The 27,721-nt window shown below is 39.6% G+C and overlaps 1 protein-coding gene and 1 long non-coding RNA gene across 2 annotated transcripts in view; both read left to right on the top strand.

Moving 5' to 3' along the window:
- The first annotated feature begins 15,900 nt into the window (after positions 1–15,900).
- On the top strand, positions 15,901–16,766 carry LOC129523815 (uncharacterized). The gene is made up of 3 exons (XR_008667453.2): positions 15,901–16,239; positions 16,411–16,503; positions 16,609–16,766. It is a non-coding gene; the product is annotated as an uncharacterized lncRNA (long non-coding RNA).
- A 244-nt stretch (positions 16,767–17,010) lies between these two features.
- The window catches only part of GNAI1 (G protein subunit alpha i1), an 85,218-nt gene continuing 74,507 nt past the window's right edge, over positions 17,011–27,721 (top strand). The window contains exon 1 of the mRNA XM_004045650.5: positions 17,011–17,491. Coding sequence (XP_004045698.1) covers positions 17,374–17,491 — 118 coding nt within the window. The 5' untranslated portion in view covers positions 17,011–17,373. The remainder of the gene's footprint in view (positions 17,492–27,721) is intronic.

Raw genomic sequence — 27,721 nt, 5'->3', positions numbered from 1 at the left:
ATTTCTCTTATCAAATGTACAGAGTTCAATTCATTTGAAATCTCTGAATGTAATTATTTTAGGTGTTTTGAAAAAATATTAGGTAAAAGATAACATATTCTGTATTTGTCTTGTTATGATAGACCAGTAACAAGTTAGTAAACAAGAAACAAAAAAATACTCACTACATATTAGTTTTCTGTGATATCAAGGCAAATCAATGAAGCCCCCAGTAAGATAATATAGAGAAAGGTAATTTCATAATTCCATTTACCCAGCAAACATAATGTATAATTCAACTACACAATGAATCCACTGGAATTTAGTACATGGATGAAATTAAAAATTAATATATTTTCATTCTATATTGATTTATTTTATTACTCATGAGAAAACACTGTGTTGTCATTTACAAACATACAAATACTACATACCTTAAAATCCCAGCTCATATAATACACCAGTTGAAAATGTACAGATACAGCAGATAAACTAAGGCAACCTGGCATTTTTAATTTTTAAAAAAGACTGTTTCAAATTTTTCACGTGGTTCGCTTTGTAGTCATCCGATATATTTAGCAAGGTATTACCTATTGCTTTAGTACAAACTAGGTTATGTATTTGCATAATCTTATGATTACTAAATCCATGTTTTTGTGTTTTCTCTTTCAAGATGTTTCAAGATCTTTCAAGGTCTTATTCAGTTATTTGAATCTGGAAATGAGATTTCTGTGTGTGTGCATATGTGTATATTTTGAAAAATCTTTGTGGAAAATATGTTGCAGAATCCTGCAGTAATATAACATCTAAATTTATAGGATTTGGTAGTTCTAAGACTTCTCATTACATCTGAAGAAAACTCTAAATACCTCTTTTTACTGGAGACATTTAGATATTTAGTCTGACTAGATGTCAGTAAGTGTAGATAATCAAGTGCTTCACAGATAACTAAGAACAGAACAGAAAAACGTGCTAGATGGAAACAGAATCAACTGGATTCTAACAATTATTAGAAAGCTAATTCTAAAATTAATATGAGGCTTTAATTTCCTGAACCTTTGAAAATATGTCAGTCATCCTACTTGATGAACTCAATCTTTCATGTCTTGAAAAATAACACATTCATTATAACATTAGAATACAACAGAAACATCCGCTCCTTGCTCCTGGTGAGGATATTCGTTTTCTCACCCCACCCCCAGTTAACTGTTACCCAGGTTTTTCTCTTACTTTATATTTACCTCTCCTTTCCCTTTAATTCTTAGCTGGTACACACTAGACCTCATTGTTCACTAAGAAAAATGGCTACAGGGAAATTTCCTCACATTTCCTGCAGCAAATCTATTCATTTTCTCCACTATTCCTACTAGTACAAAAGAACTAACTGTGCTATCAAATCTACCCTCATCAGCATGCAGATATTCTTTATTATTTCTATGTTAAAAATCCCTTCCCTAATCCCACATTTCCTCCAGTTATTATCGTATATTTTATTCCTTTCCTCAGCAAAAATCCTTTATCTAGTTGCCTGACTTACTCTCTCCAACTCCATTTGTCCAATTCATCCATCAAACTACACATATTTGACTTTATTCTCCTTTCCACTGACTTGATTCTTTTCAAGGTCAGCAACTACCTCAGAGTTGCCAATTTCAATAGGAATTTAACCTACTTGGCAATGCTGTTCTTCAAGAAAGCTTCCCTCCTGGATTCCTGGATCTAATAGTTTCACGCTTTTCTTCCTACCTCACTATCTCTTGAACTCAATCTCTGATTTGCACCCTCCTGCTACTTCTGATTCAAGATTTACCTTTCCCTCCTCCTCTTTACTGTCCACATCTTCTTCCTAGGTTGTCCCTTTCTTTCCTATGGCTTTAGATCACATTCTTGTGCTCCCATGTTCCAAATCTCATTCTGAGGTCGGACCTATCCCCTTGGTCTGAATTCTAGACTCAGGTGTTCAACTGCCTGTCTGACATCTTCTCTTAGATACCTAATTGGGTTGAAAGGTTCAAACCATAGCTGGTGATCCTCTCCATTGATCCATTCCTCTTCCTGTTAAAAATGGCTCTGCCAATTAGTTAAAAAAATACACACACACACACACACACACACAAATCATGCTTGATTCCTCTGTGTTCCACACTGGCATCCCTGATTGATGCCCAATTGACCATCAGGTCCTGTTGGTTCTAACTGAACTGCCACTGCCCTATTGTAAGTTATCTTCCTATCTTTTCTAAAATACTGCACAAACTTCTTACTTCTTAATTACAATCCCTGCTTTCATTTTCAATTTTTCTGTTCTCCAAACTGTGGCAATAGTGATCTTTTAAAATAAATCAGATTACATCCCTTCTCTGTTTATCCCCCTCTAATGGTTCCCATTGTGTCTTTTCATAATCAAGCCCCTAATTCCTCTGCAAACCCAGGTCCTCTATATTCTCTCTTGCTTACACTCCGTGTTTCAGCCCCCTGGCCTCCACTCTGCTCCTCTAGCCTCCACCTTACCTTTTTCTACTTGAAATGCTCTTCTTTCCATTCCTACCCATCACCAGGCTCATTCTCAGGAAAATATCCTTTAGATTTCAGCTCAAACATCCCCTCCCCTATAAGATTTAAAGTGGGCTCTGCCTACTATCCTTTATCTTCTCACCCTAGCTATTTTGCTGTACACTTATCACCATCTGAAAACACCCAATTTGTTTTCTTGTTTACCATCAATCTATTTAAACGTCCATTTGGATGGATGCTCCCGAACAACAGGAACATTGTCACTTTGGATCTTCCTTTGACCTAGACCACTGCTCACCCTGTATAGCACTTGAGAAATAAATGTTAAATAAATATACAATTAAATAAATAGATTATTTGTATAGCATATTTGTTATATACAAAGGGCCAGGGATTTTGAAATTGGATGACATCACAATCTAACTCAAGCTAAGTGGTCCAACACCCTCAACTGTCTAGAAAATCCAGAAAACATTAATAATCAATGGAGACACAGAACAACAGCACAGCTGAAGAGAATAAAAGTAAAACAAATATATTAAGCTGGAAGGGACCATTATTTTCCTTTTCTGAGAAGTTACATAGAAATGCATATATAACTATAGGAATCTTAGAATATGTTTATAAGAAAAAATAATCAAGAATACATAAAATCCTTCATTTGGTTAGGACCTGAGTTAACATTTTATTATATGATTTTCAGATTTTTCCCATGGAGAGCTGTACAGTTACTGAACTCTTGAAATGTAGTTAGTGCAAATGAAGAGCTTTTTATTTTATTAACCTAAAAGTAAAATTGAAGCAATATAAAAGGTTTTTTACCAATAAACACCACTTTATTGTTTAGTATGACTGCATTTCACTTAAATTACTGAAAATAAAATGTGTGAATTTAGACACATAAATTCTGGATTTGTATGCCGGCTTTTTTTTTTTTTTTTTTTTGAGACAGAGTCTCACTTTGTTGCCCAGGCTGGAGTGCAGTGACACGATCTCGGCTCTCTGCAACTTCTGCCTCCTTGGTTCAAGTGATTCTCCTGCCTCAGTCTCCCCAGTAGCTGGGATTGCAGGCACTTACTGCCACGACTGGCTAATTTTTGTACTTTTAGTAGAGACAGGGTTTTGTCATGTTGGCCAGGCTGGCCTTGAACTCCTAACCTCAGATGATCCGCCCTCCTTGGCCTCCCAAAGTGCTGGGGTTACAGGCATGAGCCACTGTGCCTGGCCTAATTTTTGTATTTTTAATAGAGACAGGGTTTTGTCATGTTGGCCAGGCTGGCCTTGAACTCCTAACCTCAGATGATCCACCTGCCTTGGCCTCCCAAAGTGCTGGGATTACAGGCGTGAGCCACCATGCCCAGCCCATATGCTGGATTCTTAAAAGACTTAACTAAAAAAAAGCAAAATATTTTGCTAATAAATTTCTGATGGATAACATGTTAAAATAACATTTGGGATATAATGGATTAAAATATATTTAAAATAAATTTAACCTATTTATTTTTATTTTTTTCTATGTGCCTATCAGAAAATTTAAACTACATATGTGGCTTATATTTCTACTGAATAGCACTGAATATTTATCCTTTTTGAGTAATTGTTTAGTATTTCACTGTGTGGAATATTAGAGCCATTCTTAGTGAGTGTTTAGAAGGTTTCTAAATTTTCATTTGTGTATACAATGCCAGGATAAATGCATTAAGCAAAACTTTTATTGTTGATGGATGGTTATAAGGGCCAAGTATCTTTTACGCTGAATTTTAAAAGAATTGGAGAAGGGCATGGCAAATTTTTAGAAAATCATTTTTATAAAGCATATAAAAGTACATAAACTTATATACTTTATAAAAGTATACATTTTATATACAGTTGTACCTTGGTATCCACAGGGGATTGGTCCCAAGAACCCCCAGGACACCAAAATTCACAGATGCTCAAGTCCCTAATGTCAAATGGCTTAGTATTTGCATATAACCCGCACACATGTTCCTGTATACTTTAAATCGTCTCTATATGTACAACACCTAATACAAGGTCTACAACATCACTTCCTTCACATGGATTCAACATAGTACTCAGCACCTAGCAAATTCAAGTTTTCCCTTGGAACACTGCGGAAGTGTTTTTTCTGAATATTTTTGATTCAGGTTGTTTAAATCGACAGATGTGGAACCCACTGATATGGAGGGCCAACTGTACTTTCATAAAATATACTCATTATACAGAATATAAACTATAATCAATATACATTAACATAATGTATATTATAAAGATTTCCATGAAGAACATTTAAAACACTTAAATGCTAAATCATTTATAATTTTCTTAAAAAACACATTCTATGACTATTTCACCTCCCTGAGAACATCTTACAATTTTTGATGAAATACTGTTATTTTAAAAAATAGAATACAAGCCCTTGGATATAAGGGACCAAAATCTCTGGTCCGTTTCTGCCATTTTTGCCTGTCTCTGCAGAGATGCCTTGAGTACAACCTCAGAAGACAAAAAGCCAAAAGACAGGTACCCCAGCAGCCCCCCTGGGAAAGTGTGTCCTCTCTGTGCTAATGTCACTCATCTAAGCTCTAGTGAAGGGTTTGCAAACAGAAATGGAATTGTTCTCAGTCCAGTTCAGAGAGGTCCTTACTTTCTGAGAGCCAACCTGTTAGACCCACTCCAAGTGGCCAGAATCTATAACAATATTGTCTCCAGAGAATCATAATACACTCCACATTAGAGGAAATAAACAAAGTAGGACTGTCTTCATTTTCCAAGCGTTTTGAGTACTTGACCTGAATATTGACCATTTGCTCAATATTTCAGTATTATTTGAATTACATATTCCCAGTGTCCCCAGGCCACTATTAGGTTCCTAGACAGCCAAAGATTCAAGTTTAATATAGAGAAAATTAGAGACATAGAAAAATTATTTTATAATATATGAAAAAACTATCATATTTAATAATTCTAGAAAGTCTTTTAGAGTTTGAACCAGTTATGCTACTTACCTTATTCATAAAATTATATGACTTTCCTGGGTAAGAGCATTACAGTTTAGTCTTTTTCATTTGCTTGTTTCATCAGTAAGGGCTTTGCCTTCTATGTCCTACATTGGAATTTACTATAATTTCATTCAATTTATATAGATAATAAGTGAGATCTAAACATTGTTCACTTTCTCACAGTTACAATTTTATATAGCTAGGTTGGAAATTCAGTTAGAAGGCACTCCTCTCTACATAATCTTTGTAGTGTCACAGAAGCATCCAGAAGGTCTGCCTTCTTCTTCCAGCCCTGCCATGTATTGATTATGTAACCAAGGATCTGCCAATTAATCTTTCTGGAAGTCAATTTCCTCATCTATAATATGGGGAAAATAAATTCTGTGCTACCAACCTCACAAGATTGCAATGAGAATCAAATGGGGTAAAACATATAAATACATTTTGAAAAGAAAAAAAAAAGAGAGAGAGAGATAACATTTCTGGAAACCCAGAACAACTTTAACAGCAATATCAATAACAAGTCCTCATTTTGTAACTATGTCTTGTATTAGGAATTTTATGATTGCAATCAATAGAAATCAACTCAAACTAGCTTAAGAGGGGGAAAAAGTGGAGAGAGGACTGCATCATAAGGATTCAATGTCATTCTGGGATCTGAAACTAGGAGCACGTCAAGATCTCAGGAAAGAACTGGAACCAGTTACCTTTCCTCTCTTCTCTTGTATTTGTTCTCAGTTTATCTGAAATATTATTTCTAATATCTAAAGATATATTTCCTCTGCCTATCCTTGAATAAAAATTTGGCTGCTTGCATATGCAGAGCATGTATTTTTCAGATCCAGCCACTTCGAGACACCAATCTCTATTTAATTTCCAATTACAAATTCACTGGGAATCTGGTTACGCTTCGATTATGTGCCCACCTTCAGTTCTACAAATTGTGATGAATGATCATGAATAAGATTTTAAAAATGGCTGTTGGGTGAATACTGCTATTCTCCAATATATTAGAGACTTTTTATTTCTTTTTCCTCCAGAAAAAAAGGTTGTTGAATATAAAATCCCTTAGGTATTCACTCTTCTCTTTAACTTTCCAAAGCATTTTCACATGTGAATGAAATGAGATATTGTATTATCTTAATAGATAGAAACAGAATTTCTCTGAGGGATGGAACTATTTTTGTTGAAAGGGGGAAAAAAGATACTTCAGTAAGCCATTTGAAAGAGAAGAGAGATCTGGAGGGCATAGGTGCCAGGTGAGTCCCAAGAACAAAAGAGCAGCTTGGGGTGCTCTGCTTTAGAAAATGAAAGCCATTGGATTTTGCTCCTAAGAGGATCGGGGAGAAAAAAGAAAGAAGGAGGGGACTGGGAGGCAAAGAGTCCAAGAAATGTGGCGCATCAAAGTGGCATGAGGCAAGGAACTTGTAAAAATCTCCCCATTGGTACTGTGGCCCCCACCCCTTCACCTTTACCACCTCCACCCTACACAAACTCTTTAAGAAGAAAAATATTCAAGATGTGATTTTCAGTTGTTTCTGTGCAATTTGAATTATCTGTTCATTCTGCGGAATTAAGTAAGAGAGAGAGAGAGTGTGTGTGTGTGTGTGTGTGTGTGTGTGTGTCTAAATTAAGTACATCTGGCCAGAAGTGGTGTGGAACAGAGGGAAAGCGTGTTAAAGCAGAAGTGGAGGCAGAGCATACACCACCCAAGGTGTCAAGGGCAGGGAGGCAGCAGCTGACTCTGGGTTATAAATGCATTATCTCCTATGCTCCCTCCAGTAACTTGCCAAGTAATTAAAACAGATATCACTACTGTTTGACAGATAAGGAAACTGAAGACAATCATTTACGGAATGTCTTACAGCAAATTAGTCTTGGAGCCAAACTAAAATCTATACGTCTTTTCACTGAACTCAGGTTATTGCATTGAACTTCCTTCAAATGTTATGATAGGGACAGGACAATGGTAGCATACCTTAGTGGCAAGAATCAAGAAGACATTTTAAATGAAATGCTCTTAATGCTTTTAGTGAAACCACTAAGATTACCTTTTAGTCATTCTTCCATTCATTTAATATATATGTGTTGAATTCATGCTCTGTAATTAGCATTATGATAGGTGATAGCCTTTTGCTTATGAGTGAGAATCATTTGATCAAAGTGAATCTTTTTTAAAATATTTTATTTAATTTTAATTTTATTTATTTATTTTATTTTTTGAGATGGAGTTTCACTCTTGTTGCCCAGACTGGAGTGCAATGGTGCAATCTTGGCTCACTGCAACCTCCACCTCCCAGGTTCAAGTGATCCTCCTGCCTCAGCCTCCTGAGTAGCTGGGATTAGGGGCATGCATCACCACGCCCAGCTAATTTTTTTGTATTTTTAGTAGAGACAGGGTTTCTCCATGTTGGTCAGGCTGGTCTCGAACTCCCGACCTCAGGTAATCCACCCACCTTGGCCTCCCAAAGTGCTGGGATTACAGGCGTGAGCCACCACACTCTGACTTGACCAAAGTGAATCTTAAAACTATGAGAAGAAAAAAAGGAATAAGAGGACCATGAAATCCACAGCATCCTGTTTTTTTTCTGTTCTGTTTTGTTTTGTTTTGTTGGTACTCTTTGAAATTGCAGTGACACAAAGTCTAACCTAGATTCAGCACCAGAAGTAACTAATTATGAATCCACAACTAACCATATTAATCTTCATACACTGATGGTGGGAATTGAATGGTATATAGCACTTTAGAAAACAGCTTGGTAATTCCTCAAAAAGTTAAATACAGAATTACCATATAACCCAGGAAAATCATTTTAAATTTTCCTTTCTAAGATCAAGAAATGCCTGGAAAGTGCTCTGCCAGCCTAAACACTCTCCCTTATCCAAAAGTTCCCAAGGAGAAGGCTATATTCTGAATGTCTGTGTACCTGCAAAATTCATATGTTGAAACCTAATCCCCAATTCAATAGCATTATGGGGGGGGCGGGGGCTTTGGGAGGTGATTAAGTGATGAAGGCAGAGCCTCATGCATGGATAGTTCCTCATAAAAGAGACCTGGGGAAGCCTGGTTGCCCCTTCCACCATGAGAGGACACATAGAAGCCATCATCTATGAGGAATGAGCCCTTGCCAGATGGCGAATCTGCTGACATCTTGATCTTATACTTTCAAGCCTCCAGAACTATGAGCAATACATTTCTGTTGCATATAAGTTTCTCAGTCTAAGGTATTTGTTATAGCAGCCAGAGTGGACTAACACAGAACTGTTTAGAAAGGGGACAGGAGCACTTTGTGAATTAAAGCACCACTCTATCAATAGCTGTGCAGCCCCAGATACCCAAAAGAAGTGCCTTGGTAAAAGAATGAGGTTGAATTTACAGCTGAAGCTTGAGAGCTAAGCAGCACTTTCCAGTTAACACAAATGAAAAATGGGTGAGCCCATGTGCTCAGGCTTGCTTGTGAAAAACAACGTTTAACTCAGGCCGGTCCTGAACCCATTGACCCAACCAAGTATACTGAATGGAAAAGAGAGGCTCCTGCAGAAGTTCTGCCTATAACATGGAGATTGGAAACAGATATGCAAGCAAAGCATGGAGAGCAGAACATTGCTTTTAAGATAAACTCAATGTTCTGAGGCTCATTCCACGTCTGAAACTTCTGCCTACTGAATTTTTAATCTATCTTCTTCAGTGTTAGAGTGACAGTGAGCTGGGAATAAAGGGGGTAAGGATAAGCCAGGCATAGGAGAGGTGACCAAAGATTTTCTTTCAATACATACATTTTTCCCCAGTCACTTTTCTCAGAGATTTAGGATCTGATCTTGAGCACTTGGCTGACTGACTCTCCACTTTGCATAATGTTATAGATCGGTATATGGAAGATCTGGATAATTTCATGTCTTAAAGCTCCTCCTGTGTAATATTTTTCCCCATTCAATGGCCCTTAATTCTTTTTGTTTTGTTTTGTTTTGTTTTTGTCTGAGACAGGGTCTTACTCTGTAGACCAAAGTGGAGTGCACTGGTGCAAGGCTGTAGTGCAGTGGTGCAATTACAGCTGACTGCAGCCTCGACCTCCCAGGCTCAAGCAATCCTCCCATCTCAGCCTCCCAAGTAGCTGGGACCACAGGTGCATGTCACCATCCCTAGCTAATTTTTAACTGTTTTGTAGAGTCAGGGTCTCACTATGTTGCCCAGGCTGGTCTTGAACTCCTGGGCTAAAGGGATCCTCCTGCCTTGGCCTCACAAAGTGCTGGGACTACAGGTATAAGCCAATGCACCTGGACCCTGAACTCTTACAAAGAGATATTTCTTAAAAACTGAAAACATATTTTATTCCTTTTAGCCCCTACTCCATATGTGGTCTAATAAACCACTGATATTCAACAAATGTTTGCTAAACCTTTTAATACAATTATTTGGAATAATATTGCCACTGATAGTAATTAGAACAGAAAAGCACTCAATGCTTCCCTGAATCCCTTTGGCCTGCCTCCTACTCCCAGTCCTCTATCAACCCTTCTGTCGCAGTTCCTGCTGAGCTGAACAAGAGACACACATGCCAGCCTCACAGCTTAAACAAAGAGCTACAGTGAAAGAAAAACAGCTGAGCCAGCAGGAAGCATAAACAGAGGGGGAGGTGTCAAGATAGCTATTTTTAAAGCCAATGTAGTAAATAAACTCATAGGCTTTAATAAAGCCAGGTAGCTCTTTTCTTGAGAAGCTAGCCTATGCTTAAGGCTTGGCCCAAGGTTTGCTTGATCCTCTGTTAGGACAGCATATTTGAAATTTTGGTAAGGCAAACAACACTGGGGCAGGGGAAGACATGTCCTCATTCTTAGGTTTATTCTTAAAAAGAAAAATAGGAAGCTTGAGAACCATGAAAACACAATGCAGATAGGAATCACAAAATATGTACAAAATGTTATTGTTGCCCATCAAGATACAAACGGATACATCATGAATTTGATGACAATTTCTTCTCTTCGGATCTTATCTACATCCCTGCTTCTGGCCCTCAAAGTCCTCAATTATCCCTGTCACCTTAATCTCTTTCTCTTTCCTATTTTGTTCTTATTCTTGGATCTGACAAAACAGAAAGAAAAATGCACTATAATTATGAGCACATGATGTGCCTGGAACTGTGTTATGAGTTATCTTACTTAACACAACACTTCTAATATCTCCAGTGTTGAAGAAGAAACTGAGGTTTACAAATTCCAGTGCAGAATAAATTCCCTCCACCTGAATGGCCTGCACAGCTCTATAGGATCTGGTTCCTGCCTACCTTGCAGCCCTCACCTCCCTGATCTCCTACCTCTCTCATCTCCACTTCAGTCAAACTAACCTTTGAGTTCCTTGATCAAGTCAACTTCCATTCTACCCTAGGGCTGTTGCCCTTGTATTCAACATTGAAAAGCACTGGAATCTTCTTCCTCCAAACATGGTTCCTTCTAGTCATCTGGTTCTCTGCTCAAATGTTGTCACCTCATTAGAGTAATCTTCATGAATGTTCAGTTGAAAGTACCTAACCTTTCCCTCAGAGTAACTCCTTGTTGTGGCCACGAAGGTGCACCATTCAGATGACCCTTTAAGGGAGCATAGTTGGCTGATAGCCTCCAACTGCCCCATCTTTAGATCCATTGCAGGGTTCACACTTAGGCCTGAGGCTCTCTCTTCCAAGGCTGCCCTGAGCCTATGACTGAGTAAGGTAGGGGTACTAGACCCAGCCCACTTCGCCACTTCTGCCCAGTACAGGACTTCTCTAATGAATAATATCTACTCAGGACTGGGTTGTGGGACAGAGATCTCATCAGGTTGGCCAAGACTTTCTTCAAGCTGCACCATAACCTGTCCCAAACTCCCTCTTTCCTTCTCTCCTTGTCCAGGTGTCAGAGCTGCATCACATTTGAAGTGCTCCCCAGCTACTCCTGCTCCTACTCTCTCTTATCCTTCACAGAATCTTCTCCCAATCTCTTGTTTGTCTAATTCTGTCTTGACGTCTGCTTCTCAGAAGACCTGAACTGGTGCACTCTCTTGTAAAACACTGTTTCATTACTTTCATAGCATTTATAACTATTTTTATTTTATCCAATTAAATTGATCCACTTATGTATTTATTTAATATCTCCCTCCTACCACTGCCACCATCTCCTCGTCAATGTAATCTGTCTTATTCATCACCTTATTCCCAGTGCTAAGAACAGCACCTGGCTTATAACAGGTCTTCAATTAATATTGTTGAATAAATGAATTAATGGATTTAGAAGGCTAGATTTATACTTTAGATCCAGAGGCTCCTCTTTATTCAATTACTGCGGGTTTTACTGTTCTAGGTTTTGGACATAAAACAGTAAGCAAGAAAGACAAAGTCTCTGCTCTTTTGAATTTATATTCAAGGGAGGGAAGACAGGTAATAATCACATAATCACAAACATATATATGCTATGTGATAAGAGATATAAAGAAATTATAGTGTGTAATAAGGGAATAAAGAGTGGTTGTTGAGTAGTTAGGAAAGATATCTCTCTGATAAGATGACATTTGAACAGAGATTTGGATGAAATAAGGGAGTGAGTCAAGCAGATACCTGGCTCAAGAGTGTTCCAGGCAGGGGGAGCATAAATGCCAAGGCCAATGATGGAGTGTGTTTGGCAAGTTCAAAGAACAGTCTGGAGGTCAGTGAGGCTGAACCAGACAACAAGGAGAATGGCAGAAAATACTATGGGGAGGCACATGGTTAAAAAAAGGGGTAAGTCCTTGTATGCCATCATAAGGATTTTAGATGAGATTTTCCTCTAAGTGAGATGGAAAGTGAATGGATAGTTCTCCCTGACATTTTAAAAGGATGCATCTGGCTGCTAGGTGGGAAACAGTAAGCGATTAAGGTAAAAGTAGAGGGAGCAGAAAGCAGGTTATTTAATATTTGATAAATATCTCTAGTTTCTATCAGTAAAGATGGCGATATTTGGCCAAGTTCTGGTTATATTTGAAGACAAAGTTAGTAGGATTTCCTAACAGATTGAATAACTAAGGCTTGCAGGAAAGGAAAGAATCTAGGATGACTCCAAGCATTTGGCCTGAGCAAACAGAAAGGTGGAGTTGTTGATTACCGTGTTTTCCTCTGGTCAAGCTCAGCTGAACAGGTATAGTCATACAGAGGCAGAGTAGATTTAACCAGATTTGAAGTTTTTCCTGTTGAATACAATGGTGGGAGTGTTTTGAGGATATTGCAAAGGAATAATTATCCTGATGGAAGATGGGATATAAGTTGCATAAGGAGAGACATTAGCACATGCAGCGCATGACAGAAAGAGAAAAGGCATATGGTCGGTAGATGGAAGGTCTCTGTGGGACTGGAGAATTGATGGTAATAATGTAACAGAGGGTGAGATGAAAAGGTCTGAAGTGGTGGTCAGAAAGTAGGGTTGCCATATTTTTTCCTTTGTCCCATAACTCTATTAGTCTGTTCTTATGCTGCTAATAAAGACATACCCAAGACTGGGCAATTTATAAAGGAAAGAGGTTTAATTGACTCACAGTTCAGCATGGCTAGGGAGGCCTCACAATCATGCTGGAAGGCAAAGGAGGAGCAAAGTCACGTCTTACATGGCAGCAGGCAAGAAAGCTTATGCAGGGAAACTCCTACTTATAAAACCATTAGCTCTCATGACACTTATTCACTACCAGGAGAACAGTATGGGGGAATTTGACCTTATGATTCAATTCTCTCCACCTGGTCCCACCCTTGACGTGTGGGGATTATTACAATTTAACCTGAGATTTAGTTGGGATCACAGTGAAACCATATCAATAGTAATCCTTTTTTCTCAGTTGAATAATATTTGAGAAGAGTTACAAGTGAAATGAAACAAATTCCATACCTACCTCTCCAACTACCATCCCATGTGTCAACCCCTCTCCATGGTTAAGATTCTTGAAAAAGTCTCCTTATTCAGCTTCTGCATTCTCCATGTTTACTTCTTAATTCCATATGGTAAGGCTCCCATTCAAAACACAGCAAGGCAAAATTTTGTTTGCTATAGGTTTCAACACCACCTTGAAGCCAGCTAAAAAAGTCTACTCCTTTTGATTTATGACATCTCTTCAGTCATATCTTCTCATTCCTACATTAAATATACCCCAATTTCTTCAATTATTCCTTATGACATAGTTTGTAGCTACTTTGAAACCTGAGGCTCTCAGCTGAATGTGTTCTAATTTGTCTCTTAACATATGTCTCTAACTCTCTTAACATATAATGTTCAGTATTATTCAGAAATAAGAAGAGATAAAGTACTGGTGGATGCTACATGGATGAACCCTGAAAACTTTATGCTAACTGAAGGCAGCCAGTCACAAAATACTGTATACTATATGATTCCTTTTATATAAAATGTCAGAATAGGCAAATCTAAAGAGACAGAAATTAGATTAGTGGTTGTCCAGAACTGGGAAAAGATAAAGGATTGGAGATGATGGCTAAGGAATGCAGAGCTTCTTTTTGTGGTGATGAAAATATTCTACAATTGATTGTAATCAAGGTTGCACAACCCTGTGAATATACTGAAAGCCACTGAAGTGTACACTTTAAATATGCAAATTCTATGGCATATAACTTATATCTCAAAAAAGCTTGAACCCGGGAGATGAGGTTGCGGTGAGCTGAGATCATGCCACTGCACTCCAGCCTGGGCAACAAGAGTGAAACTCCGTCTCAAAAAAAAAAAAAAAAAAAAAAAAAAAAGCTGTTAAAAAACAAACATGATGTTGAAAAGAAAAAACAGTACTCTGAAGTAGAGTGCTTTAACCTCTGTAATTTCAATTTCACTCTGTATAAAAGAGATAAATAAATAATATTTGCTCCACCTCCTTGACAAGGTTGTTGAATCATATTTTGCAACATCATAATTACATAAGTTATTAGCTTGAGTGACTCTCACCACCTCACATTTGGATTACTAACACAATTCACTTGCTGGTACCCATTTGTTTTACATGTAGTGGTAAGAGGGTTTTTTTATTTTTTTGCTTTTTAACATCTAGTACCCAACTCAGGAAAGAATGTAAGGAGCACTTAGTACCCACTGTATCAAGTCCAACCCTTCACCTTAGCATTTAAAGCTGTCTTCCAACTTTGTCCCATACATCCCATCATTCTTCACACCAACTTTGTCCCACACATCCTATCATTCTTCACAACCAAACAACTTTCAATTATAAAACCACTGTTTTCTCTTTCACGTATCTTGCATATTAACTGTTTAGCTGGTTATTCCCCTCAAACAAAATATACCCTATTATGGCCTGAATGTCTCCAAAGCCCTAACCCACAATACGATGGTATTTGGAGATGGAACCTTTGGGAGGTAATTAGATTTGGATGAGGTCTTGAGAGTGGGGCCTTTAAGACGGGGCCTTTATAAGAAGAGGAGAGACCAGACTGCTTTCAAGCTCTCTCTCTCTCTCGCTCTGCCATGTGAGGACGCAGCAAGAAAGAGGCCATCTGCAAGGCAGCAGCAGAACCCTCACTGAGGGAATGAATAAACTGGCACCTTAATCTTAGGTTTACCAGCTTCCAGAACGGTGAGAAATATATTCCTATTGTTTCAGCCACTCAGGCTATGGTATTTTTAGGGCAGCCTGAACTAATACATACTTCTTTAAACTCCCCACCAATATCCTGTTATCACTTCCTTCAAACGTTTTTTCAAAACTTTCTTATCTTAGAATTTCCCCCCATACTGATCAGTTCATTACTCTGCATCCTCTTAGAAATTGTGCTACATACAAATCTAATTTGCTGTTCTTAGTCGTTTATGTATCACATTTTAACTCACCTATTTGACTAACTTCAAAGGACAGAAGTAATGTTACCTATTTGACAAACTTCTGTTACACATACTTCATTTCTCCAAAACACAAGTTTTGTAGTCATTTCTACCCATATTCAGCCAGCACTGCTGCTTCTTTTGCTGAAACTGTTGGTTCGACACTCTGGTCCGAACTTAATAGGAAAGACTCACCATAAAAGATAATCAAGAATGGCTAATGCACAGTGTGTTGAAATTTGATTTCCTTAAGTTTAATTCCAGAGTTCTGATACACATTAGCATTTAGAGTGCCTAGAATTACAGTGTAGAAGGTGACTAAGTACATTTAAAGATTGTTCCTTTTTGTTGTTATATTACAAAAGATTATAGTTGAGGCAGATCTTGAAATTGCATCTCATCAGCCCAGCAGGTGGTGTGACTCCCATAGGAGAACAGGAAAGGACATGTCCCATAAGGAGGCAACACAGTCTCTGCTAGCTCACAAGCGTGGTCTCAGTGACCTACTCGAAAGCTATTCTGCTTGTATCATCAGTTCAGCCTCACCTTGGAAAACTCAAGCCCAGTTTTCCCAAATGATTTTTAGAGAATAAGATTTCCAGATGAAAACCAGGGAGCATGTTCCAATTTTTAATACATCAAGGAAGATGTTCTTCCTTGCTACCAGCCCCATTTTCTAATCAGTTAACGCTTCCTGTGATATCTGTAGGGGAAAGGTGTAGTGCAATTGACAGGGAGAGATGAGATCTTAAGCCTCTGCTCATTTATTGGGTGCTGAGTAGCAATGCCTCCCGCAGGCCACAGGAACTTATCTCCGCCGATCTGTTACAGCTGGAAGGATGGGGAGATAGCACCATAGATCCACTCCTCATTTTATGGGCAAAGAAGCTAAGGCCTGTAAAAATGGCATGCCCAAATGGTACAGGAGTTACAAACACGGTCATAAATATTGGCTCCAAATTTGGCATGGAAGCTTATGTGCTGCTCTAGAGGAGATCTGCTACGATGTGGAGATTGGCTTGTGTGGGTGTGTTTTATTGCTCTTGTCATTTAAAAATACTTTTGATTATTTGTCTCCCATTTTTTTTAGGTTACGAGGAAATCCTTCAAAATGCGTTCTTGTGAAAAACGTGACAACGGAAGGAAGGAGGGAGGGATAGGAAGAAGGAAAGAGAAGCAAAAGGTAGGAAGAAAGTGACCTTGGTGCCCTTTTCTAGTTCCCTCCCCCGACTTTCCTGTTCTCCACTGTGCCCATCTCTGGTTTCACCAGGCTCCACTCCTTCCCCAGTTCCCTGTTTCTCACGGCCCTGAAACCAGCCGACAGGGATTTGCATTTTGAAAAACCTTGCGTGGCTGCCGGCGCTGGGCATGCTCAAACGCCCAGAACTGGCTTTTTTCGGCAACTTTGGCAGCTCTCCCACCCCCACCCGAAGGGGCAGGTACGCACAGCTCCCTCCGTGTGAGTAAACGGAAAGAAATTACCCCACTCCCGCCCAGGGCAGAAGGCCACAGCCCCGCGGGGCAGTGGCGCGCCCCGGGGACGCTGCCAGGGGGCGCCAGGCCCTCAGCGGTGGCGCGGCGCCGGGGTCGGGGGCCGGGGGGCGCGCGCGCCCCTCCGAGGGGGCGCTGTCCGAGGGCACGTGCGCGGGCGCGCGCTCTGGGAGTGGTCGCGGGGTGGTGGGAGGGGCGGGCAGGGGCGGGGCCGCGGCGGCGCGCGGAGGCCGAGCTCGGCTGGGCTTGGCGAGGCTGCGGCGCGGCCACCGGCGGGAGTGCAGCGGCCACTGTACCCAGAGATTCAAAACCCCAAACCCGGGACTTGAGGGCGCTGAGCCGGGCCGGGAAGCAGAGCCTGGTCGTGAGGAACAGCCGCCCGTTGCTGTCTGCCCCTTTGCGGACAGCGTCTCCCTCGACTCCGCTTAGGAAGTGGTGGGGGCGGCGTGGCCCCCGTCGGGAGGCGTTCGAACGCCCGCTCGGAGAGAGAAAGGATTCCCCTGTGCTTGGAGCCCGCACTCGGGCGCGGAGGGAGCAGCGGCAGGCTCTCGCTCTCGGCACCATGGGCTGCACGCTGAGCGCCGAGGACAAGGCGGCGGTGGAGCGGAGTAAGATGATCGACCGCAACCTCCGCGAGGACGGCGAGAAGGCGGCGCGCGAGGTCAAGCTGCTGCTGCTCGGTAAGGGCGGCCGGGTCGGGGCCCGGGGGTCGGCGGGGGACGGGGTGCGGCGCTGCGCGGCCCTCGGCGTTTGGAAACCCGGAGGGAAGGGAGAGGAAGCGCCCGAGGAGGCTTCTGAGCGGGAGCTGGGTCCGGCGGTGCGGAGGCGAGGCGGGTCCCCCTCTCCCGGTGTCTGGCCTCTCTCCGCCCCGGCGGGCGAGGACTCCCCGCGGCGGGGCGGGCGCGTCACTTCACTCGGATGCCTTCGTGCGACCCAGCAAAGAGCCCAGGCGCGAGTCCGAGGCGGCGGGTCGCGTGGAAACCCTTTGCTTTGAAGTTTAGCTCAGCCTTGTAAAGATGAAGGGGCATTCGCGGCTAGAAAATAAAAACACCCCCCCCCGCGACCCCAACCCCCTCCCGGAAAACCCTTCTTCGTGTGCGGTGTAGGTTGTGTTTCGACTGTGGTTTTCTCATGCCCACAGTGCCACGTTTGGTGAAATCAGTGCACCTTTTGTGGGGCCTCTGAGATGGGGCTGAAGCGTCTTTCCTGTTAACTTCCTATGGCGACTCCTTAAGTGGTCAAGGAGCGCTGATTACATTCCCCCTGCGCTGAGAAAAGGCTGCGCTGGATGCTTGATTTTTCTTGCTGTGGGGGCATGGAAGCCACCCAAGTGGGGTTGGGAAGCTTTGCTTTAGTAGTAGGCAAGGCAGATACTCGAGTGGTGAAAACTGCTGTGAAAGAGCGAGAGGGTCACGCCAGACAACAGGGTTCTGTCTCCGCTGCCACCGTTTCTGATGAATGAGATTTGCCGGGTACACGCAAGGCTTTTATTTGTTCTTAGCACTGTTCTGTTCGTGAAACGCTACGTGGAGGTCTTTTCCAGATGTTTGACGGGGAAGAAAATAAAGAGTAAACCAGGGTTTTCACTGAGGGAAGCATTAGGAAAATCTTTACAGGTTAAGATTCGTGAGTTAGGGTTTTCTTTTGTTTGCATATTTTCTTCTCACACTCTAGGTATTTAGATAGATGAAAAATTTCTCAAGAATCTTCATTTGCATTTCCAGGGACTGCTTTTATTTTTATACCAGTTATAATAAAAAAGAAATGTTGCACAAACCTGTGTTCAGTAAGCTTCTGTTTCATTGGTTTAATGACTGCAGAAAAAATGGTGGGTTTTTTTTCTCCATTACTAGTAGGCTTGGGAGCAGCAAAGTTGGCATGACTAAAAGTAATAATGATCTGAGTCATTTTGCAAGTAAACTGTGAAATAACTTTGCATTTTAAGGACCTGGGTGGATTTTTTCACCCTGTCGCCCCCAACATAAATCTTTCTCAGTTAATGTTGTTTGCCTAAGTTTTTACATTAATAAGAAATACTGTGTTTTGAGGAGGTTAGTGTATGTAATTCTCTTGTGAATTGAATGTGAGATAGATATGAAATAAGAGGATTAAGAAGTTTTTTTCTTGCAGTTTTTGCTCTCCTGGTGTGATACGTTGTTTCAGTGTATTTCTGTGTGACTCTTAGTTTGAGCCAGCCATCCACCATGTTTAAAGCAATTGAAAAATGAATCATCTGGTGGTGGTGTTTTGTCCTTTAATTAGGTGACTGTTAGGGATGGACTAGAATAAAGGTCCCAGGAGTAGGCTTTTGCTTATGTTCAGAAGAGATCAGTGTGTCTTGATCTTAGCACGGTTGGCATTTGGGGCTGGGTAATTCTTTGTTCTGCAGGTTGTTTTTGTGCATTGTAGGATGTTCAGCAGCATCTTTGGCCTCCACTCATTACATGCTAGTAGCAGCCCCCTAACCTGTGAGCTCCAAAAGTGTTTCCACATATTGCTAGAAGTCCTCTGGGGGCAAAATACAGCGTTAGTTAAGGACCACTGTTCTAGATTGACTTAAATATAACTGAATGTATAATACAGAACCAGAAGTTGAATCTTGACAGTCATCATAAGTGAGTTCAGAGAAAGATGTAGCAGAGGCCTCGTTTTCAGAAGAAATTATGGAATTCTTATTTCTTTTTCTTTTTCTTTTTTTTTTTTTTTTTTTTTTTTGAGACGGAGTCTTGCGCAGTCGCCCAGGCTGGAGTGCAGTGGCCCGATCTCGGCTCACTGCAACCTTCACCTCCTGGGTTCAAGCGATTCTCCAGCCTCAGCCTCCTGAGTAGCCGGGAATTCAGGTGCGTGCCACCATACTCGGCTAATTTTGTATTTTTAGTAGAGACCGGGTTTCACCAATGTTGGCCACGCTGGTCTCCAATTCCTGACCTCAGGTGATCCGCCCACCTCAGCCTCCCAAAGTTCTGGGATTACAGGCGTGAGCCACCTCGCCCGGCCAGAATTCTTATTTCTCTAAACCAGTACTGGTACCATTAGGAATATTTCAGAATGATTTTTAGAAATCTTTAAGTGACTGAATTCTTTTAGCTGTCTTTTCTAGCTTTGGTCTTTTGCTTTTCCCTACCTCTCTCCTCTCTGGAAATCCTGGCTGTCCCTGCTGGCCCAGCACTCTCCTCTGTCTTATCCCCGTTCTAGTCTACCCTTTTGCCCAGAGTTCCATCACCCTAGTCCTGTAAACAGAATGCTGGCTTACTTATTCCAGAAATTCAATTCTTGGAATGTTCGAAAACATTGTTTTCCTAATTTGACTTTAGTAGTAAATTGTGACCTTTTGGTTCTTTTTTGAATCCTTAAAGCATATGTGTAAGCAGCTAAATGAAATAATTCCATGTAAAACACGGCAGTAGAATAAACTAGAAATGTAAAATCGTTTCTAGGTAACGTATAACCAGTGTCACAGCCATTTACATTAGATCGTGTTCCTCTTCACTTATTCTGTTTTTCTCATCAAATGATGTTTTTTAAATTTAAGGCATAAAATCTCTAAAGTACTTTTAAGACAGTCTGTTAAATATATTGCATTTTTTTCTTAAGGAATGTATTGTCATTTTAAACAGCTGGGCTGAGTAATTTAGATATGAGACTTGCACACTATTAGTAAAGATTTTGGCACTGTCTATATGATTTAAATCAGAGGTACTTCACTATACTGAGCAGTGAATTAGGCCTTAAAAAAAGAGGAGCTAGTCTAATCATTGACACTAAGGAAATCAGGCCAGAGTTTGGGTTGTTTGTCTTTTAGGTTTAGTTTTTATGCTTACTAGGATGATAATACTTAATAGAGAAACTTATTTTAAAGAAGTAAGTAATAATGAAAGTTTTTTGTATAATAATGTCTAATTGTTGAGGAAATTATTTTTTATTGTTATATCTTTGAGAATGTTTTAATTTATCATCCTTTTAAGGGCAGTAAGATTAAGCTTATGCTTTATTTCGGTAGGTAACTATAGTATACTACTTAAATACTTATGAAATATTATTTTATTATGTGTTTTGAGGACATAAGAGTTGACATACAAATAAATGATCATGAATTTATTTTCTGTTCCAAAGCTTTGAGCAGTATTCTCCTTTATTCCACCTCACTATCCTTCCTTCCGCTCCACTCCCCCTCATATACAAAATTCCACACCCTTGTCTCCTTCTTCAGCTTGGTTTAAATATTCCAGGTTTGGGGGAAAATGAGCTGAGGGATTGGATTTCTTCTGTTTGGTGGATATTTTTCTGTTGCTGCCACCAGCCAGCTCTTTGGGATGCTGCATCATTAATCTTCACTCCTTTTGAACTTGCCCTGTGACTTCCCCTGGTTGAGAAATGTTGGCATTGCAGGGCTTTTGATTTTTCATTGCTTTGACTTTCTTAGAATTGGTTTAGGATCTTAGATGTCAGAAAGCCCATTTCCTTGAATAAACGGATCCGGTATTTCAGTATGGGTTGTGTGCTTCTTTCTCATGGCATACCTTGTATTAGCAGTTACTTTAATAAGAAGCCACAGGTGGTTTAAGAGTATGTTTTGGAATTGCTGATTTTTTTCTGTACCTTCTGTTTTTCATTTTCATATTCATAGTGCAAGTCCTTCTCTGCCTCTGGCAGCCTAATTCCAATAGGCTCTCCTGCTTCTTGTCTTTCCCTCTAGCCTGTTCTTTCTACTGCAGATATCATGCTGCTTCCTTGCTCAGAAACCTGTGTTGACTTTTCCGTTTCCTGCAGAATAAAATCTTTTAGACTTGGCTTCCCTCTACCCTTATACTTTTTCCTTAGGGCACCCTTCTCCAAACAGAAACTGTTGGCACATGTTAAAGCATATTTGCACTTGATTTCTGGTATTGTTTATCCTTCTGCCCAGCCTATTTTCCTACTGCTGTGGGCACTTTAAAGGCAGAATTTTTGTAGGTTTTCTTTGAATACCTAACAACCCTTCTATTTTATTATGTGTAAAATGACTTCTTAATTATGTAAAATTATTATCTTGCTGGAATATAAACTTTATGCTCTGCTGTTTTCAATATCCATGAGAGCAAATAACTGTCCAGCCAAATTATGTAAACAAAAAAGGAATAGTAAATTATGTGATGACCACAGTGAACACATGGCATCTAAAATCAAATTCTTTGGTTTAAGATTTTTTTTCATATTTATAAGAGCTTTTCACAGTCATTGTATTTGATAAATTAAAGTTGAGAAAATGATAATGGATATTCATTGGAGGAGGATCTGCAATGTTGCAATTATGGCACTTTGCCCTCCAATTTTTTTTTTTTTTTTTTTTTTGTAAAGGTAGATCTCATTTTCTAATTTTTATTTTTGGCCCCAATTTCTTTTTTTTTTTTCTTTTTTTTTTGACGGAGTCTTGCTCTGTCGCCCAGGCTGGAGTGCAGTGGCGCAATCTCCGTTCACTGCAAGCTCTGCCTCCCGGGTTCACGCCATTCTCCTGCCTCAGCCTCCCAAGTAGCTGGGACTACAGGTGCCTGCCACCACGCCCGGCTAATTTTTTTGTATTTGTAGTAGAGACGGGGTTTCACCGTGTTAGCCAGGATGGTGTCGATCTCCTGACCTCGTGATCCGCCTACCGCGGCCTCCCATAGTGCTGGGATTACAGGTGAGCCACCGCACCCTTTGGCCCCAATTTCTAATGCATAAAAAGTATGACTGTTGTTGAATGTCTCAGTGATAGGAAACATGCCTGTCTTACAGAATTTAATAGATGTTATTTAAACCTGAAAAAGACTGCTGTAACTTTTTAAACAAAAATTGTGTATTCAACCACAATCAATTTTTATTTTGTTACACATTTCTAACTGCCTTGGAAAATTCTATGTACAACAAATTCACACAGGAAGACCTGAGTGTATTTGAGTGTGTTTGTTGCAGATTTCTTGGTCACATGTTCTGGCACGCAGTTAACCAATGTATGACTCCCCAGAGTATGACACAGTGAAGTTCACATCCCAGACTCCATTTGAGTCTTACGAACTAAGGTCAGCTCTACCTAATCTTTTAGTGCTCAGACTGGTTTCTGTCATAACTTGTTAGTGCCAATTAAAAACCTTAGCGGAAATAGGGCAAAAAAAATTTTTTAAATGAATGTTCATTACCATAAACGTAGTGACAACACAAAATTTATTGTCATACAGTTGTGGAGGTTAGAAGTCCAGAAAGGGTTTCCACTGGGCTAAAGTCAGGTTGTTGATAGGGCTTCTTTTCTTCTGGAGATTCTAGAGGAGAATCCATTCCCTTGCCTATTTCAACACTACAGAGGCTGCCTGCTTTCATTGGCTCATGGTGCCTTCTCCATCTCAAAGCCAGCAATAGCTGGTGGAGTCTTTCTCATGTGGCATCACTCTCCTGCCTCCCCTTTTCACTTGGAAGGACCCTTGTAATTACATTGGGCCCACCCACATAATCCAAGTTAATAGTCCCATCTCAAGATCACATCTGCAAAATTCCTTTTGCCCTATGAGGTGACATATTCACAGGTTTCAGGGATTGGGACATACTTATCTTTGGGGACCATTATTTTGCCTTCCACAGTCCGCCCTCTGGCTCCCAGAGGCTCATGTGCATCCTGCAAGCAAAATGTGTTCACCCTCTCCCAACATCTCCAAAAGTCTCAACCCAATACAGCCAGAACTGACTGCAAAATCTCAACCAGGGCTCTTGATCTAACTCAGGAATAGGTGAGATTCTGGGTGTAATCCATACTGGGACAAAATTCCTGTCTGTTTGTGGACCTGTGAAACTAGCAAACAAGTTATCTGCTCCCAGAATATGGTAGATCAGGCATAGGTTATCATTAAATGGAAAGAAAAAAGGAGTCTCTAGTTTTGAGCACTTTCAAAACTCCTTTAGGTTTCAAGGACTGGGGATAGTTCTCTGTGACTCTTTACTCCACCCTGTGGGTACTGAACTTCTCCACTCTTGGGAGTCATCCTTCTTTTCTAACGAAGGGTGGTAGCACCTGTATGCTGCTGATTACTTTTAATCAGCCTGTTTCTTGCCTCTGGAATTAATGGTGGTCTGACAGCATTATTTCATTTCATATTCTTTTACTTCACTTTTTTCCTGTCCCATTTTACTGTAACCAGCAAGAAAAAACAAAAACAAAGAACTGGCCACATCTTTAATACTTTGCTTGGAAATCTCTTCATCTTAATGTCCAGGTTCATAGCTTACAAGGTCTGCTTTCCACATAACTGCTGGACTTAATTCAGCTAAGCTTTCTGCCTGTATATAGCAAGGATCCCCTTCCTCTAGTTTCTAATAACATGTTTCACCTTTCTTCCCATCCAAGTCCTCATCAGCAGCAAATTTAAGCTCCATGCATCTAGCAATAGTATGTTCATGATAATTCACATATTTTCTAAGGTGATAATGTTTCATCTGCCATGCTTCTCACTTCGTTCTGAGCCCACACTGGGAGAGACATTAACATCGTATTTCTATTAACAGTATGTCAAGACCACCTAGACTTTTTCTATTGTGCTTCTCAAAATTCTTTTAGCCTCTGCCCATTGCCCATTTCTGCATTTTTAGGTGTTTGTTATAGCAGCACCCCATTTCCCATTATCTTCATTGGTATCTCATATATCACTTTTGAGAATGCAAAATAATTGTAATTTTACATTGTCCAGTCCCTCATAATTTATGTGACTATCATGGTAACACTAAAAGCACCAGTTTCTTACATGTCATATTGAACCCATGGTGTTGTTACTCAAGTCGTAATGTGAAAGAATAAAGCTTTTCTTTGCCTCTTCTTCATTGACATTTTTCCTGATCATCCAGTCTAAATTAGTCTTCCTTCGTCTCCCTTCCTACTAATACCATATTGAAATCATCTTGTACTTTTATTTTTTATTGTCTGTTGCCTTTCTCTATGTCATTGGCCCCATCAGAGCATGAATCTTGTCAGACTTATCATCTGATGGGATGGCACATAGTAGCTGTTTCATAATTGTTGGTTAAATTAATGGGTAAATTGTTGAACATTAATTTTGACTAGTTTTCTTTTAAAGGGAAAAATTGGTACATATTCTTTGTGCCTTGGGTATTTTGAGTGAATTTTAGCCCAATATATATCTTGCTGGTTTAGAGTAATGAAAACCTACTACATTATTCCTAACACATTTCTAAAAAGTAAACTAATTTTGGGGACCATATTCTTGTTGCATGATCAAAATCATGATTCTTGGTAAATAATTAAGTGGTAGAGTGAAATGTGATTTTCATATTTGAATATTCTGGGAACTTTCTTTTTAACAGTATTGCTGCCTTGCTGTTTCACATGTTATTTTGCTGCTTTCTTAAAATGCATACACTATTGCAATGTGGCATTTAATATATACTCACAACTATATATTTCATACAGGATGATGTGACTCTGGTAAATCTCAGCTTTCAGGAGCCAGCAGGCTGCTCAGAAGCTCACCAGCAGACTGTTCTTTATGTCTTGCTTGTTCCTATGTGGTGAGGATGATCACTAGTAACATTTGTAAGATGTGTTCCATGCTTTTCCTGTCAAATTACGCTTTAGCCTTACCAGATCCTTAAGAGAATTTACAGTCTACTTGGGGAAATACAATATATACATAAAGATAAGTCCTCATAATGTCAAATGGGGAAGAAAAAGAATAAAATAGATACTAGGTAGGGGAGGTGAGTGTCAGTATTGGGACTTCATTGTTGATCTTGGGGGGTGGAGGTGGAGGTAGCCTGCCTCTCAGATATTACTTTGGTTATAAATCTGTCAATTGTTTTCATGTATTTCTGAACCTACTATTTAACCCTTATTGGGTGTAAGCTTTGTGTTGTATGGAAACTTATAATGTAGAAGAGACTTTGCTATCTATGAATTTAGTTTTCTAACATTTTCCATGTCTAAGGAATTTTTTCCCCCTCCAAGGTTTATTTAGCTCTGTAGAAAGACTTTCCAGAGAGGAAAGGTGAGTTGACTTAGAACTCTGGTGGTAAAAGTTTTCCCATGAGACCTTGGGCAAGTTACCAAATTTTATAAGCTTCAGTTTTTTCTTCTATAAATGCTGGATAATAAATACGTCTACTTCATAGGGCTAGTGACAAAGTAAGCTAATGCATCTGAAGTACTTAGAATACTACATGGTACATACATTCTTAATAATTATAGGCTATTATTATAAATACTTTAGAGACTCTGTGGAATCAGCCCTCCCTTGCAGTTTCATCCATTTGTGGTCATAGACATTAAATTCTTTTTATTGGCTTTTCTTAGCAAGGATGTGTGTGTGTGTGCGTGTGTGTGTGTGTATCTATATGTGTGCATATGTGTGTGTGTGTATCTATATGTGTGCATATATGTGTGTGTGTGTGTGTATATATATAGTGAAGACTTCAAGAAGTATAAATTCAGTTTTAAACATTAGTTTCTAATCCCACCATAACTTCCTTGAGGGACTTGGATTTCTCTTAACAGCCTCCTTACTGGGACTAGACCAGGTAAATATCTGTGCTGTGTTAAGAATTCTATAGAGAATGCACTTTACGTAATCAGAAGACCTTACAAATGTTATAGCAGTAATTTTCTCTTGATTTTATTATCCATTTTTAGAATTAGTGCAGTGGCTTCTTGCAAACTTTTTTTTTTTTTTGGAAAATAAAGCTGTTAGTGTAAATTATGAAACGTTGAGTTTATTCGAAAGATGGTGCCATTTCTCAGAGGAGTTTGACAACTTTCCACAAAATATAAAATCCTTTCTAAAACTTCCTGCACTGTTGACTCAAAGAGATTCCTGATAGAACTCCAGGATTATAACGGATTTACTTTTAGGAGAAGAATGTCTTTAAAAGTGGTGGTAACCTTGATAGAGAAACAGTGAATTGTTGAATCTGTGATAGTATTTGTGCCTTTTAATAAATTGTAAAATGAGTTCCTTAAGACTTACATCTTGAATTGTATGAAACTCCTCCTGTTACCCTTGCCTCACTAAAGTACAGTCCAGAATTTTTTCTAGTAACTAATCTATATTATTCATTTTTCTTGTTTGGGCACATACATCTTATTTGACAGCTATTGCTGAAGGCTTACTAATTTTGTTCTTCATGGTATTTAAGAGGGATGGAACTTGTAAGTAAACTTACAGTTATAACCAATATAATGTAGTAGGAGTTAAACTGCCTTCTTATATGGTTCCGAAGTTAATCTAATTCCAAGAATTACATTTATTTCGGTATAGCTTGAAATCCATGTATACTAGCTCACTTAAGTTTTCACAAACTGAGCACATTAAATCAGCAATCAGATCAAGAAATGTATGCAAGGTATATTTTGTTACTGTAAAAAGTAATGCTGGTCAGTAAAGTTGCTGGGAATATAAGATGGTGCTCCTCTAATTCAAGACCAACACTGAGCACTTGCCTTCATCAATTCGTCCTCTCTTGCCTCCAGCACCTTTTTCCATCCACCTGATCCACTAGCATCTTCATACTGCTTTAAAGACTCCTGTGTCCTGGTCTCAAGTCATGCCTAGCTTTAAAAGTGATAAAATCCAAGTAATATACCCATTAAGTAATTTTTAATAAAATCCAAGTAATACACCCCTTAAGTAATTTTTAATCTATTTTTTTATTTAAACTTTTCAGAATATTCAGAAAAATAGGCAGTGTTCATATTTTTCCTTTTTCACTTTGCAGTCACTCTTTAAATTACTTTCTGCTTTAAATTATTGACTTTCTGATTGATATAGAAGTATTGAGAAATAGGCAGTCATGTAAACATATCAATCTATATATTTTTTAAAGAGGTAATGTGGTGTTTATTCCAGAGTACTTTTTTCTTTCTGGAGTTCCTTTTATATGAAGGTTGGGCTTCTCATTCG

Source organism: Gorilla gorilla, chromosome 6 (genome assembly GCF_029281585.2).
Source record: "Gorilla gorilla gorilla isolate KB3781 chromosome 6, NHGRI_mGorGor1-v2.1_pri, whole genome shotgun sequence".
Taxonomy (NCBI): Eukaryota; Metazoa; Chordata; class Mammalia; order Primates; family Hominidae; genus Gorilla; species Gorilla gorilla.
Note: the sequence above shows the minus strand (reverse complement) of the source record. Positions and strands in the feature narration are given on the sequence as shown.